Source organism: Oncorhynchus clarkii, chromosome 1 (assembly GCF_045791955.1).
Source record: "Oncorhynchus clarkii lewisi isolate Uvic-CL-2024 chromosome 1, UVic_Ocla_1.0, whole genome shotgun sequence".
NCBI classification, from domain to species: Eukaryota; Metazoa; Chordata; class Actinopteri; order Salmoniformes; family Salmonidae; genus Oncorhynchus; species Oncorhynchus clarkii.
This window is the reverse complement of record NC_092147.1, coordinates 61,269,978-61,288,565: the sequence shown is the minus strand read 5'-3', so window position 1 is coordinate 61,288,565 and position 18,588 is coordinate 61,269,978. Positions and strand designations below refer to the sequence as shown.

Genomic DNA, 18,588 nt, shown 5'->3' with positions numbered 1-18,588 from the left:
TTCCCAATACCTACGGTTCCCTAGAATGTGGGGACTATGTACAAAAGGTGCTGTAATTTCTAAACTGTTTGTATTTGTATTTATTATGGATCCCCATTAACTGCTGCCAAGGCAGAAGCTACTCTTCCTGGTGTCCAGCTAAATAAAAATAAATAAAAACCATTACAATACATTCACAACACATTGTGTGCCCTCAGGCCCCTACTCTACAACCATATACTGTATCTACAACACAAAATCCATGTGTACCGGTGTGTATAGTACGTATGTTATCGTGTGTCTGTGCCTATGTTTGTGTTGCTTCACAGTCCCCGATGTTCCACAAGGTGTATTTTTATCTGTTTTTTTTTTAAATCAAATTTTACTGCTTGCATGAGTTACTTGATGTGGAATAGAGTTCCATGTAGTAATGGCTCTATGTAGTACTGTGCGCCTCCCATTGTCTGTTCTGGACTTGGGGACTGTGAAGAGACATGTCTTGTGGGGTTTGCATGTGTGTCCAAGCTATGTGCCAGTAGTTCAAACCGACAGCTCTGTGTATTCAGCATGTCAATAACTATCACAAATACAAGTTGTGATGTAGTCAATCTCTCCTCCACTTTCAGCCAGGAGAGATTGACCTGCATGTTATTAATGTCAGCTATCTGTGTACATCCAAGGGCCAATTGAGACAATTGCAATTTTCCTAAGTCCCTCTTTGTGGCACCTGACCATACGACTGAACAGTAGTCCAGGTGCGACAAAACCAGGACCTGCCTTGTTGATAGCGCTGTTAAGAATGCAGAGCAACACTTTATTATGGACAGACTTCTCCCCATCCTAGCAAACGTTGTATCAATATCTTTGGACCATGACAGTTTACAGTCCAGGGTTACTCCGAAGCAGTTTAGTCAATTTCCACGTTATTCATTACAAGATTTTGTTGAGGTTTAGGGTTTAGTCAAGGATTTCTCCCAAACGTAATGCTATTAGTTTAAATAAAATATTTTGCACTAACTTATTCCTTGCCACGCATTCTGAAACTAACTGCAGCTCTTTAAGTGTTGCAGTAATTTCAGTCACTGTAGTAGCTAACATTTACAGTGTTGAGTCATCCGCATACATAGACGCACTAGCTTCATTCAAAGCCAGTGGCATGTCGTTCACCTGATATGGATGAAAATACCCTCAAATTAAAGCTGCACTTTAACCTCATAGTCATTGTATCATTTCAAATCCAAAGTGCTGGAGTACAGAGCCAAAACAACAACAAAATGGTCACTGTCCCAATGGTCTAGGAGCTCACTGTACGTTGTCTAAGTTCAAACTTCACAAAGGCAGTGGTGAAACGTCAATTATTAAACTCTCCCTCTCAAAGCAGTCACATAGACCTTTAACCTCATGCAAGTGAACAGTTCTAAACGTGTTTACATGGGTTGTGAGTACTGAGGAGGGCTGCACAAAAAGTCCTGCACTGGAATGACGTCTGGGTCTCGTCTTGTACCCATCATTCTCCCTCCAATCTGACACTGTTCAGGGCTTCAACCCTAGACTTTTGCCCCCACCTCAGCTTCCAGTCTTCACATGCTGCAGACACAAATCTCCCTCACCATGGAAACGGTCTGCAAACAACCGTCAACACGGCAGACCTGACGTTTGCATGCCCCGGAGACCAAACTGCATGTGAGACTGCTTGTAGTCTGCTCTGCGTCACTTTCTCCTCCTGCTATTTTATTCGCCCCTCAGGTGAAGTAAATACTCTATGTTTCTGCTGGGTTTCATTTTTTTTCTCTGTCTAAGGTGAGCTGGGTTCCATTCCAAGCAACTGATTCAGCAGGTTTGGGGTGAACACACAATCCCTGCTTCTGTGCAAAGCATCCCAAAGTAAATGTCCCCGCAAAGCTCCCCTCATTAACCCTGGTCCCGAGGGCTTAATCCAAGCACCAAACCTGGCATTCCCTCCACAAGAAATTATATCTCTTTCTTACGCAATAACAATGAACGCTCATATTTAGTATCAAGATAGGCCTAGTTGTAGTCTCAAACATGTCTTCTTGTCCTGCCTTCTGCATGGCCGGAAAGCGTTCGATGTTGTGGCATAGCAGTGTGAGGGGAAAACAAGAAGACCTTTATCCTCCTTTACCGTGCCTCTGCTGTCTCCACGGCATGCCAGAGAGCAGGGAAAATGTCCTATTAAAAATGTCCCTCTTTTCACCTAGTGCAAATATCACTATGAGGGACTCTGTAAATAACACTTCTATGTGAAAGACACTGCACACATTATTCTGGGCTGTCTGAGAGGTGGTGTAAAAATTTGTCTTGGTTTGAGTTATGCTTTCTTTGGCACACCTGGCCCACGGGCCAAAGCTTATTCATCCTGAAACCTGACAGCTTCACCTTAGTCCAGGAAACAGAAACAGGAGAGAGCTGGACTCCCGTGATCTCAAATGTTCTGTTGGGGTATTTCAAGGGAGAGGCAGTTTCTTGAGAACCACAAACGATTTATCAACGGTTGTGATGAACCAGAACGTTCTTTGTGAAAACAAGCTTAGCGGTAAATGTTTTACATGTCACATTACATAGGAATTATGGGATGTTTGCATGCATAAAACAAATAGCCAGTTTAGCCAGTATATTTGGCTTATCATAGGAGGGAATGTTTACTGATCCATGAGTCCAGCTACACATGACTAATACCTCCATTATGTAAAAAAAAATATGGTTATAAACTACTTTGTTTGTTTGTGTTTCCTTGGTTAGTCAACTAGAAAACCATGTAACGGGCAAGTGAATAAACATGTTTTTCCAGTTAATTCCTCCCTTTTCCCCAGGCTTCTTATTGTCACCACGTTGCCAACCCACGCCACCAAAGTCACAGAAAATAGAATTGAGTGATTAAAGGCCCAGTGCAGTACAAAATGTGATTTTCCTGCGTTTTATACATATTTCCACACTATGAGGTTGGAATAATACCATGAAATTGTGAAAATTATGATAATGCCCTTTTAGTGTAAGAGCTGTTTGAAAATACATTTCAGCCTGTTGTGGTGGTATGGCGTTTTGGCCTGCCTGGTGACAACGCAAGGCGGTAAGTTAGTAAATAGACCAATAAGAAAGAGTTCCAAACCTCTCTGCCAATAACAGCTAGTTTTCAGTTTTCTTTCCCTACTCAGACTATTCCTAGATAGTCCTAGCAAAATTCTTGCTTGAGAAAATTGCTCTTGCTATTTTTTCTCATTTTAATTGAAAACAATCACAATAAAGTACTTAATTGTTACCCAGAAATGATTTGATATTGAGATAAAAACGGCGGTATTGGGCCTTTAAGTATTTGCTATTTTTGTTAAGCGACCAACAGACAATTACAGGGCTCCAGGTAGAGCAGAATCTGTCGACGCCTGTGTCACCTCTCCATCCTTCTGGAGTGTCACTAATCTGGCTAAACCAATTACAACACACCCTTTTTCCCCAGCAATAATGACTGTGTTTGTCTGGCTCCGTGTGGTGAAAACATGGAAAATAACTACGTTTGGGCCAAACATTTATAGTAATTGCATTTGAAAGGCACTTGAGTCTGAGCTCGATAACAGGCAGTGTACTCAAGATTGAGTCAGAGAAACAAGTAGGGATATTGTTCTATTTAGTTATATGTCTGTGGGTGTATCACATGCTAAATGTATCCATTTGGATCATGACTATCTCTCTTTACTTTGTTTGTAGCATACATGGAGGTTGAGGAAAAGCAGCTGTGATAGTGGAGAGGTGAACCCTGGGTTGATCCAGCCCTGCTTAGACCCTAAACCCCCCGGTCATAAAACACAGTCCAACAAGGTTATTTTCTACCTTCTATATAAATATGCACAAACCATGGCATTATTTATTCTTCTTGCATGATTTTTGGGTAGACCAGCACAGAGAGTTGGCAATTTGGGCATTGAGACAGGCAGTACAGGCTATATGAGGCCTGTAGTTGAAAATCTGACTGGGCCTCCCGAGTGGCGCAGTAGTTTAAGGCACTGCATCACAGTGTCACTACAGGCCCGGGTTTGATCCCAGGCTGTCGCAACTGGCCATGACAGGGAGACCCATGGTGCGCTGTCCAGGATAGGAGGGGGTTTGGCCATCTGGGATGTCCTTGTCCCATCGTGCTCTAGCGACTCCTTGTGGCGGGCCAGGCGTATGCATGCTGACTTCGGTAGCCAGTTGTATGGTGTTTCCTCTGACACATTGGTGCAGCTGGCTTCCGGGTTAAGCGAGTAGTGTGTCAAGAAGCAGTGCGTGGTTCGGAGGACACATGGTTCTCGACCTTCGCATCTCCCGAGTCTGTACGGGAGTTACAGCGATGGGACAAGACTGTAATTGGATATCACGAAATTGGGGAGAAAAAGAGGATTTTTCTTTTAAATTTATAATAAAAATAAATCATACTAAACAAACATGTATGATGAAAGACAAAAAATACAATTGGCAGCCCTAACCCAGCACCTCAGTGAAAGATTAGCAGCATGGTCGAGACCAGAAGTTGTACAAGGCTTCACAACTAGACAACAAACTTAAACAATCCCACAAACACACAAATGGAATGTCTCACACCTTTTATAACACATTACAGACAATTAAAACGTTTCCAGTATTTTCCATTTGAGGACGTCAAATCAGTCTCTGGTAATTATTTGTTCTGACGCGAAGCCTTTTAACTTTCAAAGGAATGCAACATATCACACCATACTGCAGCCACAGCACCTTTTGTAAACAGCAGTGTTCACATACAGTTGAAGTCAGAAGTTTATGTACCCTTAGGTTGGAGTCATTAAAACTTGTTTTTCAAACTTGTTTTTCAACATCTCCACAAATTTCTTGTTAACAAACTATAGTTTTGGTTAGGACATCTACTTTGTGCATGACAAGTAATTGTTCCAACAATTGTTTACAGACAGATTATTTCACTTATAATTCACTGTGTCACAATTCCAGTGGGTCAGAAGTTTACATCCACTAAGTTGACTGTGCCTTTAAACAGCTTGGAAAATTTTAAAAAATTATGTCATGGCTTTAGAAGCTTCTGATAGGCTAATTGACATCATTTGAGTCAATTGGAGGTGTATCTGTGGATGTATTTCAAGGCCTACCTTCAAACGCAGTGCCTCGTTGCTTGACATCATGGGAAATCAAAAGAAATTAGCCAAGACCTCAGAAAAAATTGTAGACCTCCACAAGTCTGGTTCATCTTTGGGAGCAATTTCCAAACACCTGAAGGTACTACGTTCATCTGTAAAAACAATAGTACGCAAGTATAAACACCATGGTACCACGCAGCCGTCATACCGTTCAGGAAGGAGACACATTCTGTCTCCTAGAGATGAATGTACTTTGGTGTGAAAAGTGCAAATCAATCCCAGAACAACAGCAAAGGACCTTGTGAAGATGCTGGAGGAAACAGGTACAAAAGTATCTATAGCCACAGTAAAACGAGTCCTATATTGTCATAACCTGAAAGGCCGCTCAGCAAGGAAGAAGCCACTGCTCCAAAACCGCCATAAAAAAGCCAGACTACAGTTTGCAACTGCACATGGGGACAAAGATCTTACTTTTTGGAGAAATGTCCTCTGGTCTGATGAAACAAAAATAGAACTGTTTGGCCATAATGACCATCGTTATGTTTGGAGGAAAAAGAGGGAGGATTGCAAACCGAAGAACACCATCCCAACCATGAAGCACAGGGGTGGCAGCATTATGTTGTGGATGTGCTTTACTGCAGGAGGGAATGGTGCACTTCACAAAATAGATGGCTTCATGAGGAAGGAAAATTCTATGGATATATTGAAGCAACATCTCAAGACATCAGTCAGGAAGTTAAAGCTTGGTCGCAAATGGGTCTTCCAAATGGACAATTACCCCAAGCATACTTCCAAATTTGTGGCAAAACGGCTTAAGGACAACAAAGTCAAAGTATTGGAGTGGCCATCACAAAGCCCTGACCTCAATTCCATAGAAAATTTATGGGCAAAAAAACGGAAAAAGTGTGTGAGCAAGGAGGCCTACAAACCTGACTCCGTTACACCAGCTCTGTCGGGAGGAATGGGCCAAATTTCACCGAACTTAATGTGGGAAGCTTGTAGAAGGCTGCCCAAAATGTTTGACCCAAGTTAAACAATTTAAAGACAATGCTACCAAATACAAAATGAGTGTTTTACACACTGGGAATGTGATGAAAGAAATAAAAGCTGAAATAAATCATTCTCTCTACTAAATTCTTAAAATAAATTGCTGACCCTAACTGACCTAAGACAGGGAATTTTTACAAGGATTAAATGTCAGGAATTGTGAAAAACTTGAGTTTAAATGTAGTTGGCTAAGGTGTATGTAAACCTCCGACTTCAATTGCCAAATCAGAATGTTGCCTCAACACCGCTAGGTCAGGAATTGACCTTCTTGATCAAAGACAGAGGAGAGCTGCAATCCATCTCTTTGCACGGAAACAAAAAAAAAGTTTGCCTGTCTTGTGAGACACTTTTACAATCCATTATACAACAACTCTAAACAGCTGATTTATGCCCGCTCCTGGATGCTTGTGCTCCGTTACTGGAATGTAGGGAATTTTAAAGACCCCTCCTCTGCTTGTCCCCGTCCGCACGCAGACAAACGGAGCAGGCGCCTGGTTGAGTGCTCTCCCACCAGTGCTCCCACGGCAGTGCAGTGAAGCAGAACGTAAAGAATTCCAGAAGATGAGAAAGAAATCTATTCTGTTCTTCTCTTTTTTTTCCCACTCTCTCGGGTCTGTTTCCGTTTCGCATCTCTTCTCAGGCCTTCTCGCTTTTTTTGCTCGTCTTTCTCACTTTCCAAGTGTACTGTACTGTGTAGGCCTATCGTCTTCACTTTGAGTTCCTCCATCTTTTACTCTCAAACCTCAGTCATTTTCTCTGAAATATACTGTATCATACCATCAATGATACAACTGCACAATCACATATTATTTCACTCTTTTGAAAAAAGTAGAGGGAAATAGGACACATTTAATTTATTAATGCCATTTAATAAAAACACAAGTACTGTATATTATGCATAGGATTCTTTGTAGTTTTTTTAATAAAATGGTCATGTGACAAACAAAACAGTGCCTTGATAAACATGTTAAAAGTCACACAAGATGCATTATATTTACAGAGAAACAGGGCTTTAGATTGTGTATCAAAGCAACCTTTTTTATCTACAGCAAAAGCCGGGAAAAGAACACTAAACTACCCTTTAATCTTAATTTAATTGCAAAATAAAAGGCACAATGGCTTTGGTTTAGTAGTAATTCAATAGCACATGCATCTCCTAATACTGGTGGCACAACGCACAAACAATAAAAGCATTGAGACTTCCAAGAAGCTAAATTAGAAACTTATTTAGAAAATAAGGACATAAGCAGCGCTCCACATGCCATGGACTGTATCTTGACAGGTTTGTGAGACCTTTCTCATACTTCTCTCAAGTTCTGTATTTCCCTTTCACCTCTTCAGCTTTGGCATTGCTCAAGGTCTGCTCTTTGCCTTGGGGTCACCCATGATGTTGAGTACATCATCAAGAATGGAGGGGCCCAAATCGAGTTCAAGTGACAGAAGAGACCCGGTGATGTGGGAGATTGAATACTGTGACACGCTCTTGTCCTTGGAGAACTCAAAGTCAAAGTCGCATAGGCGCCCCTCATCCACCCCGCTGTCCCTGTCCACCCAGTCTCCATTGCAATCAGAGAGCTTTTTCTCGAAGCGGAGGGTAATGTCATTGTTAAAGCTTCTAAAGCCATTGCGTTTGTCATTGCCGCTGAAGCCTTCGTTACTATTGAAGATGCCATTGCTGTTGCCATTGATGTAATAGGTACTTGAAGGCTTTTCATACCCGTTTTCACAATTGTGCTTTTTATGATGACTTTTGGAGACTTTCTCCGTCTTTGGCTTCTCTGGTTTCTCTATCAGATCCAGCAGGACGCCTGGTTTGGTTGTGACTTCTGTCGGATGTCTGGTCGGGTCGCTGCTGAAGACCTCGATGGAACCCAACGGGGTTTCAACCTCCAGGATGTCAGCCCCGTCTGGGCTCCCCAGGGGAGAGGTAGGGATCCGCCCTACCGTGCAAACCAGGGGGTCCATAGCGGGCATAGAGAACACAGCGGTGGAGAGGTGGGGCAGGGTGAGGGCCTGGCAACCCCCAATTGAAGGGAGTGAGATGGCATTCTTTAGAACGGGAGAGGGTGTGTCAGGAAACTGGGCATCAGATGCGCTGTTGGCCCGCAGGAACTCGTTGTGGATGCTGTACTGCGGACGGAACACCTCACCTTTCCCAGGCAGGAGCTCAAACCTTCCCTGGAGGAAGGACATGTCCCCGAAGGCGTCCCTCTCCCCGCCTTTTCCAATGTGGATGGTGTGGCGGAAGTCCCCCAGCGGTGGGCTGATCATGTCTGGGGACAGGATGTCTCTCAGACGACACTTCTTGCCTTTCTTGCTATTTTTGGACTTCAGGTAGATGGGTGCTTTGGCAGGCATGGTGGTCACTGTTGAATAGAGCTCAGTGATAAAGGACAAAGAGGAGGACTCTCCCGGAACTTTAGGATTGGTGAAGAACTTCACACTGAGCACAAGGTCTCCCTGGGGAGATGAGGAAATTACATTCTCAATGAAATGGCTGTGTTGTCTTGTGCTGCTCCGAAGATAGCTTTGATATTTCTGTCATTAATCAGGAAATCCAAGTTGATCAGGAGTCCAAGTTCTCACCAGTGTTGTCTATGAGGTTGCAGTGTGGTCAACCAGCCACATTTCTGAGGAAAGAAAGAGAACAAAATGTTTTTTCCCTAAACATACACAGTTTATCAGTCTATTAGTCAAATCTGGGGTATGTTGTGCCAAGATGCTTGAGCCAATGTTACATTTTACATTCCAATAAAATGTTGATACATAGACATTTCTCCAACTTCTTCCCTAGAATCCCAACTGGTCTGTCACTGATGATCTACACTTCATGTCAATCCCCATTCAAATAACAATATAAAGTTACTTACACAAGACGACAAAATAAATCGTGGACACACACGGAATGTCTTCATCCCCAGTTCCCCTCATCCCCCTGCATTTAGAAAGCGTAAAGGCCATATGAGATTTGAGGGCAAGGCCTGGTGAACTGAAGCCCAGGCTCAGGCCCATCTGCTCAGGTCCTTACGAGACCCCCCCCCCCAAGGCTGCCTCCTCCTACATGTGCTAATATGGAACAGCTGGACAGCAGATTGGGCGAAGAGAGGTGAGAGGGCTTTAGTAGGATCAGAGCAAGGCAGACGATGGAGGAGAGAGCTACTGCCCAGACACGCACCAAGAGGGAAAGAGGGGGGCGTTGAAGTGATGCAGAGAAAGAGGGAAGGGAGGAGTTAGGAGAACTAACGGTTGGAGGAGGGCTACAGGGGATTATTGGAGGATTTTAAAAGAGGGGGAGGCAGATGCTTATTTGTTTTTACTTTGATAGCTGGACGTTCTGTTTCAATCGTAATTTTGACTGAAATACCAGTCATCCCACTGGGCAGTCATCAGTTCAACCTCTAGTTTTGATTTACATTTGATTTTCAACTAACGTGAATTCAACATGAAATCAGCCTAAAAAATTGTACCATGTCATTGGAAAAATACAAATTGAGTGTATACAAATTGAGTGTATACCAAATACAAATTGAGTGTATGTAAACTTCTGACCCACTGGTAATGTGATGAAAGAAATAAAAGCTCTAATAAATCATTCTCTGTCACGTTCTGACCTTTTATTTCCTTTGTTTTGTCTTTATTTAGTATGGTCAGGGTGTGAGTTGGGGTGGGTAGTCTATGTTTGTTTATCTATGTTTGGTTTCTGTTTCGGCCTAGTATGGTTCTCAATCAGAGGCAGGTGTCGTTTGTTGTCTCTGATTGAGAATCATACTTAGGTAGCCTGGGTTGGTTTGTGGGTGTTTTTTTTCAGTGTGTGTGTTTGTTGCCACACGGTACTGTTTCGTTTTTTTTTTGTAGATTTCACCTTATCGTTTATTGTTTTTGTTCGAGTGTTCATTTTGTCTTTATTAAAATATCGTCATGAACACTTACCACGTTGCATCTTGGTCCGATCCTTACTCCTCTTCAGACGAAGAGGAAATCTGCCGTTACATTCTCTCTACTGTAGTTCTGACATTTCACATTCTTAAAGTTAAGTGGTGATACTAACTCACCTAAAACAGGGAATTTTTACTAGGATTAAACGTCAGGAATTGTGAAAACGAGTTTAAATGTATTTGGCAAGGTCTATGTAAACTTCCGACTTCAACTGTATTCATGGGTATAGCTGGTAAGCATGCCCCTTTAAGAAAATGCACTGTGAGGTCAAGCGGTGCCCCATGGATTGGTGATGAGCTGAGAAATATAATGATTGAATGTTATGATGCCAAAAAAGCAGCAGATAAATCTGGCACTGTGTTTGATAAGCAAATGATTGTAAATTAAGAAATCTTGTATAGACATCAAATTGATATACTGTTGTAAAGTGTGATGGGAAAACTGTGGAGAACGTTGAATGCTATTATGGGTAGGAATTCGAACATGTCCTCTTTTGTTGAATCAGAGGGTATATTAATACAAAACCACAAGACATCGCAAACTGCTTTAATTAATATTTTACAGGCAAAGTGGACAAGTTGAGGAATTCTATGATTCCTACTGATGGCTGTCACATCCTGACCATAGAAAGCCTTTATTTTCTATGGTGGAGTAGGTCAGGGTGTGACTGGGGGGTGTTCTAGTTTATTATTTCTATGTGTAGTCTAGTTTTTGTATTTCTATGTTGGCCTGGTATGATTCCCAATCAGAGGCAGCTGTCTATCGTTGTCTCTGATTGGGGATCATATTTAAGCAGCCTTTTCCCGCCTGTTGTTTGTGGGATCTTGTTTTTTGTATTGTTGCTTTTGAGCCCTACAAGGCTGTATGTATGTATGTATGTATGTATGTATGTTTGTTTGTTTGTTTGTTTGTTTGTTTGTTTGTTTGTTTGTTCGTTTGTTTCTCTTTATTGTTTTGTTGCTGTTTCACAAATAAATTATGAAGAACTCAAATCACGCTGCGCCTTGGTCTCCCCATTTCGACGAGCTCCATGGCTCCATGTCATATACCCTTAGGAAAGGTTGGATCATGAAGGAGAGGTAATGCGTGTTTGAATTTCACCAAGTAGAAAGGGAAGAGGGGGAACGGATGCTGTTGTCTCTTTCGGATGACAATTCACCTCATACAGATAATCTTGATGCAATATTGCTTAGAGTTACAACTGACCAAATATCTACCCCAATCTCTTATATTTTTAATTAGTGCTAAATGTATGGGATGTGCCCAGAAGTCTGGAAAGAGTCAAAGGCTATTCCACTACCTAAGGATAAAACATCTGCATTCACTGGTCCTAATAGTCATCCTTTAAACTTGCTGCCTGTGTCAAGTAAATTATTGGAAAACATTGCATCTGTACAAATCAAGGATTATTTCTCATGTAACTTGTTTTCAGCATGCATACAAAGGGCATTCTACGAGTACGGCCTTAGCACAAATGACAGATGATTGGTTAAAGAGTATAGATGACAGGAAGTTAGTTGGTGCGGTGTTGCTAGATTTCAGTGCTGCTTTTGATGTAATGGATCATGAACTGTTACTAGGTAAACTCAAATATTATGGTTTTAAGTCTGCAGCTCTATCCTGGATGGAAAGCTATCTATTCGGGAAAAGGCAAAAAGTGTTCTTTAATGGTAGTTTTTCAAACAGTAAAGATATACACTGTGGTGATCCTCAAGGAAACTGCCTAGGCCCACTTCTCTACTCTAGCTTTACTAATGATTTACCTTCAGTATTGAACAAAGCAAGAGTGGTCATGTATGCTGATGACTCTACAATATTTATCGCAGCATCAGAATATAAGGAGCTAACAGATGTACTGAGTAGTGAACTAAGAATGGTGACAGAGTGGGTTGATATGAACAAATTGGTGTTCATAAAACTAAATGTATTGGGTCCAAAATATATGCTTGCTGATGATCCCCAATTTAATTTGTCTGTGAATAGAATGCATGTAGAGCAAGTGAAAAAAATGAAACTACTAGTTGTCATGTTGGACGCAGCTTTATCATGGGCAGAACACATAAATAACATTAAGATAGGTATGGGAATTTCTGTTTCAAGTAAATGTTCAGATTATGTAACATCTAGCACTCTGAATCAGGTGATTCAATCCCTGGTCCTATCACACTTTGAGTACTGTCCAGTTACATGGTCGTCTGCAGCAAAAAATATATAAAAAGCTCAAAATTGCTCAAAACAGGGCTGCCAGATTACCTCTTCATTGCTCTATCCATATGAATATTATCCAAATGCGTCACAATCTCTCATGGCTTCACGTTGAAAACAAATGAATATCCAGTATTCTGATTTTCTTTAGGAATGTTATATTTTTCAAAAAAATACAGTATTTTTCAGGCCAGTTAGTACATATTAGCAACACGCATAACCACCAAACTAGACAGGTAAATTCAGGGCATCTAAGACAACCCAAGCCAAGGACAAATCACCTTAAATCTACAGTTTCATATAGAGCCATAGCTGAATAGAACCCTTTACCAATCCATATTCCTAAATCCACCTTCGAGAATCTTTTTAAAAACATCTAATGCGATAAACCATATGACTGGACAGGAAATAGAAAGCATCAACTGAATGTTAAATGTGTTTTACTGTCAGGCATTTTAATTGTCTGTGTTGTCTACTTGTTAAATGTTTGTAAAGTATTCATTTGTAATTGTTTGTAATATCTTATTAATTGGTGTTGGACCCCAGGACGATTAGCTAATGTTGTAGCGTCAGCTAATGGGGATCCTAATAAAAAATTCACAAATTCACATTCATCCATGGTACATGTTTAGTGGGGACAGCCATGGACAATTGGCATGGTGTTTATCTGGACTGCAGACCGGATACCTGTATAACTGTGAAGACGACAGACACAGTAGTCTTTTTCAACCAGAGGCATTTGGTGCCTAGACTAAATGATGGATAATATCACCGTTGCCCATCTAAATGATAACATCAGTGTTTCCTGTACTAAAAATAATTTGACTTCCCATTGAGTGAAGTTGGCATCTGCATTTCCCATGACACCGCTACATTTTTTAAGTCTAATATAGCAATGGTCATACATACATTATTATTGTAAGACCTACTTACTCAAACAATACAAAACCAAAGTGCCAAAAACTGAACATATGGTAGGCTAAATGAAGTGGTTCAGAGAATGTCCTCACTTGGGCATTACAACACAAATAAATTGTCACTTAACAAGCACTGTGGCTCTCTCTCTCTCTCTCATATATATATATATATATATATATATGCATGACAAGCAGGGTGGAAGGATGCAGAATATGTGTGAGTGGGTCTGAATGGCAACACCGCTCTCTTAAGGGGCCTTGTGCATGTTAGTGTTGGAGTGAGTGTAAGTGTTTGTATGAGGTGCTTGACTGGGCTCAGGAGAGATAGCAAGAAGGTTTGAACACGCGCCATGTGTTTGTTCGCTGTGCGTCTGACACGGAGAGATTGAGAAAGAGAGAAAGAGGAATAACAGACCGTTTAAAAGAGTCCTGCAGTGTTTTTTTTTAACAGGACAGAAAAGAAAACAAAGATCCTCTGCCTCGCATAGCATCTGACTCCTTTTCCCTTCTCCCTCTCTCTCTCTCTCTCTCTCCGCCTCTCTCCGTACTGCTCTTTCTCAGTTGACCTTGACAGCTAAGGCCCACTGCGGCTGGGTTCCGATAGGAAGTCGGAGAAAAGCAAACCTCCAAATCCTAAACCCTTCCGCTCATGGGCTCCTTCAAATGTATGTACTCTGTGCTGCGACTGCGACTGCAGCCGCATTACCTGCCTTATAATACCTTCCCAAACTGCAGACGGTCACTGGCTTAGGCAGCTACAGTCTGACACACGTATTGATTATTGGACTGCCCTAGCATCAGAGCCAGACCACCTGCTGGGTCTGTGCGGATGGAATACAGATCCGCTATTCTCAAGTGTCATGGGAAATCCATAGCATTATGATGGATGACCGTGTTTTGTTGTTGTTGTTGTAATCAGCTGTATAGTCCCTATATAGATTCCCTCATCCTAGCCAAATTCCCTCTAGTCCAGCGATGGGGAATTTGGCTCGGGTGGAAGATTTCTACAGAGTTATGCTATTGATAGTATAGCATAGAGAGACATCCGATAGCATAGAGAGACATCCGATAGCATAGAGAGACATCCGATAGCATAGAGAGACATCCGATAGCATAGAGAGACATCCGTTATGCATCTAAATCAAGGCCGACAGCCGTTATGAAATGTCAGCTGGCGTACGGAAAGCGGAGGACCTTCAAACGGATCATTCTGGTGGCGGAATGGAGTTTGGCTGCATTTGGCAGGCATGATTGGAATGTCAGAGGCCACTAGTTAATTAAAAAGGAAGTGGTATTCAGCTCAGTCAGCTAACTCTGTTTTTCTGAGAGGATAACTAATAGCGGACGCCAGCTGTTATAAAAGCAAAATATCTGATATATATATATATATATATATATGACACATGGGGTATGAACTGATATACAAAACAATGCTTGATTCAACACAGAGTTTTTCCAAATGTGAAATTATTACACAAAACTCTTGCAACCGACGGAATGTTATATATATGAAGCATACGACAATTTCAGCTCTGCAGATGTTGCTAAGAGTATCAGAGGGCTGGGTTTAAAAAGCTCATGATCGGCAATAGTTTTCACTGGAAACACTATATACATGTCTAAGTAATAACTATCCAAAATATGTGTATATATAAAAAACTATGTGTACTGTACTGTAACTGTGCAAAAATAAAGTACCATGTATGTAAATGTGTGTATGTATATAAACAAAAAACAAAGAGGGGATAATATTTATATATTTTTTATGAAAAATGTTATTCTGACAGGATAACTAATAGAGGACGCAAGCTGTATAAAAAGCAAAAAATACCTGATATAAATTTTTAAACTGGAACTTTCACTGGTTGTGAAATTGTTGAGGAGGTGCGTACTGGTCTAACTCCTACTCAAGGCCAGATTCACACTGTACTTTTGGACCGAAGCCCAAGAGGAGCAGTGAGAGCAGCGAATGTTCGTTGCCAGCCCCGGGCCCGCCGCGACGCCAATGCAGAATGTGGTCAAGGGTTTTCATTTACACCTCCGGGGAAGGGAGGGGGGAGGGGGGGGGGGGCGATCTGCTGGCGCCTTCCTCCCAAGTGGTTGCTGAGCACCGGTCCAATCATCGAGAGTGGCGAATAAAGCTAATGTGTCATTGGGTCGGCTGTATGTATCTGTGCAGGCATGATGGGGGAGCTGGAGCCGTTCCAGCCTCTAAGGACAGCATTGGGTTCGTTACAGACATGGGGAGTTCCATGTAATGCAAAGCAAGGTCCAGTTAAGGGGATTAGCTATTGTAAGCAGAGAGGGTTGTAGTAGACTAGGGAAGTGCTGAGGGTTTTGGGTAATGGACAGATGATTTTGGGTGAGAGCCGTGGGGTCCGGTTATGGACCCCATCTCTCATCTCCTCACAACCGTCTGTTTCGACTATCTGCGTCAGCTTATTATTGGAGCTTGTGTAAGTAAGTGTGCTGTATTCTAAACAAGTGCCCATGATGACACTTTACAGTTTGTTCTCACTGTACACAGAAATGCATCATATGGGTGAAGAAAGGCCTACATTAAGCATTGAAGCAGCACACACTTCGGCTCACAATTTGACCTATTTTATCCATTATCGTTCTTCAAAAAAAAGGAACCATCACAATCCTTCCTTCAAGCAAATGTTTGTCTCATACTAGCATTAGTGGGACATTAAGGTTTTTAGGGATTCCATGGTCGCTGAACATGAACACATGGTTTTGTAAAAACATAGTTATATTTTGATGTACTGTATGTATGTTGGGCTAGGAGGTTATAGCCCGTGTTCATATTTTAAACTCTAACCTTTAACCCCTTAATTTCTGACATGACCATGAATAGATTGTCCCCTTTCTTTTCGTCCACAATTTAAAAAAGAACTAGGGCATACCACCGCAGAGGGTAATGGTAGCCCTAAGAAGACTTGGTCTGAGCTGTTTCTGTTACATAAAGAAACCTCAATTACAGGCAGTTGTTCCTCTTGGGGCCTGGATGTGGCTTTGGTGGGAGTGTAATAGAATGGCAGGGTGGTGTGTTTGTTCTGTCTGATTCTCCCCTCCTCTGTACCTCCCCACCCCAGCTGTCAGCGTTTACCCCCCGTGCCACCCGCTAGCGTGGGTTCTGCCCAGTTGTCCTTGGCAGGGCCGGGCAGGAAACCATATCAAAGCAGAAAAGACATGAAGGGAACGACAACACAACCACTCACTGGCAATGCGATGAGTGCAGTCTGATGAGCCACTCCAAAAACCCCTCCAAAAACCTTGCGAGAACCTAAAAATAAAATCTGTTCACTCGGGAGATTAACGCAAAGCTCAACATGTCAGAAGTGTGTTGCCTGGCTTAAAATGTCCCCTCTAGGAAAGAAAGAAGTGGTGTCAGGTTGCCCCGAACTGCTCACCCCTTGTAATGTAAAATACCCCTGCACTCTTTATATCCATAACTGAACACTAATTATCACATTCAACAGTGTTGAACCACAGAGACACACGCTAACAGCAACATTGTCCCTTTGAATACTTAGTCTCATTGAAGGTTTTACCATAATGCACCAAATCACTGTACATGATGCGATGCCAGAGATATTCTACACCCATTACACACTAACAAGTCTTAAACATTGCTCACCCTTTCCCTCACCTTGTGTAATTCCTGGGACAAGCTCCTGGTTCCTGCCAAAAGGTGTCCACTGCCCTCCTGAAGGTCTGCAGTCCTAGTGCTGACTGCTAAAGAGGTGTGTGTGGCGTGTGGTTCCCAAACTCACTGGGGCTGACTGACTACTGTCTCTGCCCTGGGGCCGCCCTGCTCTCGCCACTTGCTCTCGGGAGGGATGTCTGCCGGACAGCTGTTTTTGGAATTCCTCTCAGGTTCGATCTAGCTATTCCACTCTGGAGCTGTAGTCTCCTCCTCCTAACCATCTCTCACCGCTGCCTGCAGCACCGGTGTCTGTCTGTCTGCTCCCCTAGCCACAGCTTGAGGCGGTTTTGAACGGGTGGAGTGGGATCCTCTCCTTCTCCCTGGTGTGTCTCTTGCTCTCTCTTCCGTCAGCGGGCAGCTATCTGCTGGGGTGGAGAGAGGTCAGGCTGAGGGTGAGGTCTGGCGCTCTGGAGGTCTGCTCAGCAGCTGGTTGGAGGATCAGTATGCTGCCTCTGCTGCTGCACTGGAAGTACCTCCTTTCCCGAAACAGTGCTGTTTAAACTGTCTGTTCTCTGCCTCTCTCGCTCTCTCTCTCTCTCTCTTTTGCTCTCTCACTCAGTTTCCCACTCTATCCTCTCTCTCTCTCCTCTTTACTCTCCCTGCCTTGATCTGATCCAATCTGCTCTGTAAACCTAGTGGGCATACAGCAGACACTGTATTCAGGGTCTCGCTCTCATAAAATACATTGAGGCACTCATTCTCCCACCATTTCCCTTGACTATTTTCAGACCGGCACATTCATTCACATTCTGGCTCGCTCCTTTGTACCGCATAGCACAGTATGCTTTATGTTCTTCCAAACATTTTCTCTGTTTCCTACATGGTTGAGTAGGCTAAATCCTACAGGACTCTGCGGCACTGCAGTGATCCAGAGGACAGTTATTAATTGGCTACCAGACAACACATGACATACTTTTGTTAAACTGCTCCCCTGGTGGGATCCCCATATACCCAATTGAAATGTGTGTGTGTGTGTTTTATTGTCCCTTTTCACAGTGGCTAGGTGAAAAGGACAATGATGTTCACATAATCTTCTTGTCGCATTGTAAACCCTCTAACCTGATGCCCTCAAGGACATAATTAAGAGGTATTTTGCAGCGCTCTGCTGCTATTCTTGCCCCAAAAACCTATCACCTTGGTAACCACCGATGCTCTGTTGTGACGTTGGGGGGGGGGGGGGGGGGGGTTAGAGAGAGAATGAGAGGAGGAGAGAGACGGGGGATAAAGAGTGGGTGATAGCCACCTCCCGTTTATGCCTGTGTTTATGTTGGGGGAAAGTAGTGAATGGGTGTCCTCACATGTCCAAATTCTATACTATGAGTAATCCTGTCATGTTCAAGGTAGGACAGATCACAAAATTCCCACTCCTCCGCTCAGGTAAATTTGACATTGATAACTCACTCGCCCTAATCAAATCAAATAACATTTTATTTGTCACCGAATACAGCAGCTGTAGACCTTACAGTGAAATGCTTACTTACAAGCCCTTACCACTTATTTTTCTTAACTGCATTGTTGGTTAAGTAAAAAAAAAAAAAAAGCTAAATAGCAGCAGTAAAATAACAGTAGTGAGACTATAAACAGGGGGTACCGGTACAGAGTCAATGTGCGGGGGCACCGGTTAGTCGAGGTATTTGAGGTAAAATGTACATGTATTGGGCCGTGCAGTTGCCAT

At 42.6% G+C, this 18,588-nt stretch overlaps 1 protein-coding gene across 1 annotated transcript; it reads right to left on the bottom strand.

Annotated features, from left to right (window-relative positions):
• Positions 1-6,984: 6,984 nt before the first annotated feature.
• LOC139410055 (cdc42 effector protein 3-like) lies at positions 6,985-17,416 on the bottom strand. The gene is made up of 2 exons (XM_071155494.1): positions 16,857-17,416; positions 6,985-8,773 (listed from the first exon to the last, which is right to left on the bottom strand). Exon 2 carries the CDS (start codon positions 8,499-8,501, stop codon positions 7,497-7,499), a length of 1,005 nt encoding a protein of 334 aa, XP_071011595.1. The 5' UTR covers positions 8,502-8,773; positions 16,857-17,416; the 3' UTR covers positions 6,985-7,496.
• Positions 17,417-18,588: the final 1,172 nt, after the last annotated feature.

Bases quoted from the DNA above. Each gene is read 5' to 3' on its own strand.
- LOC139410055 (XM_071155494.1), bottom strand. From the start codon at position 8,501: ATGCCTGCCAAAGCACCCATCTACCTGAAGTCCAAAAATAGCAAGAAA.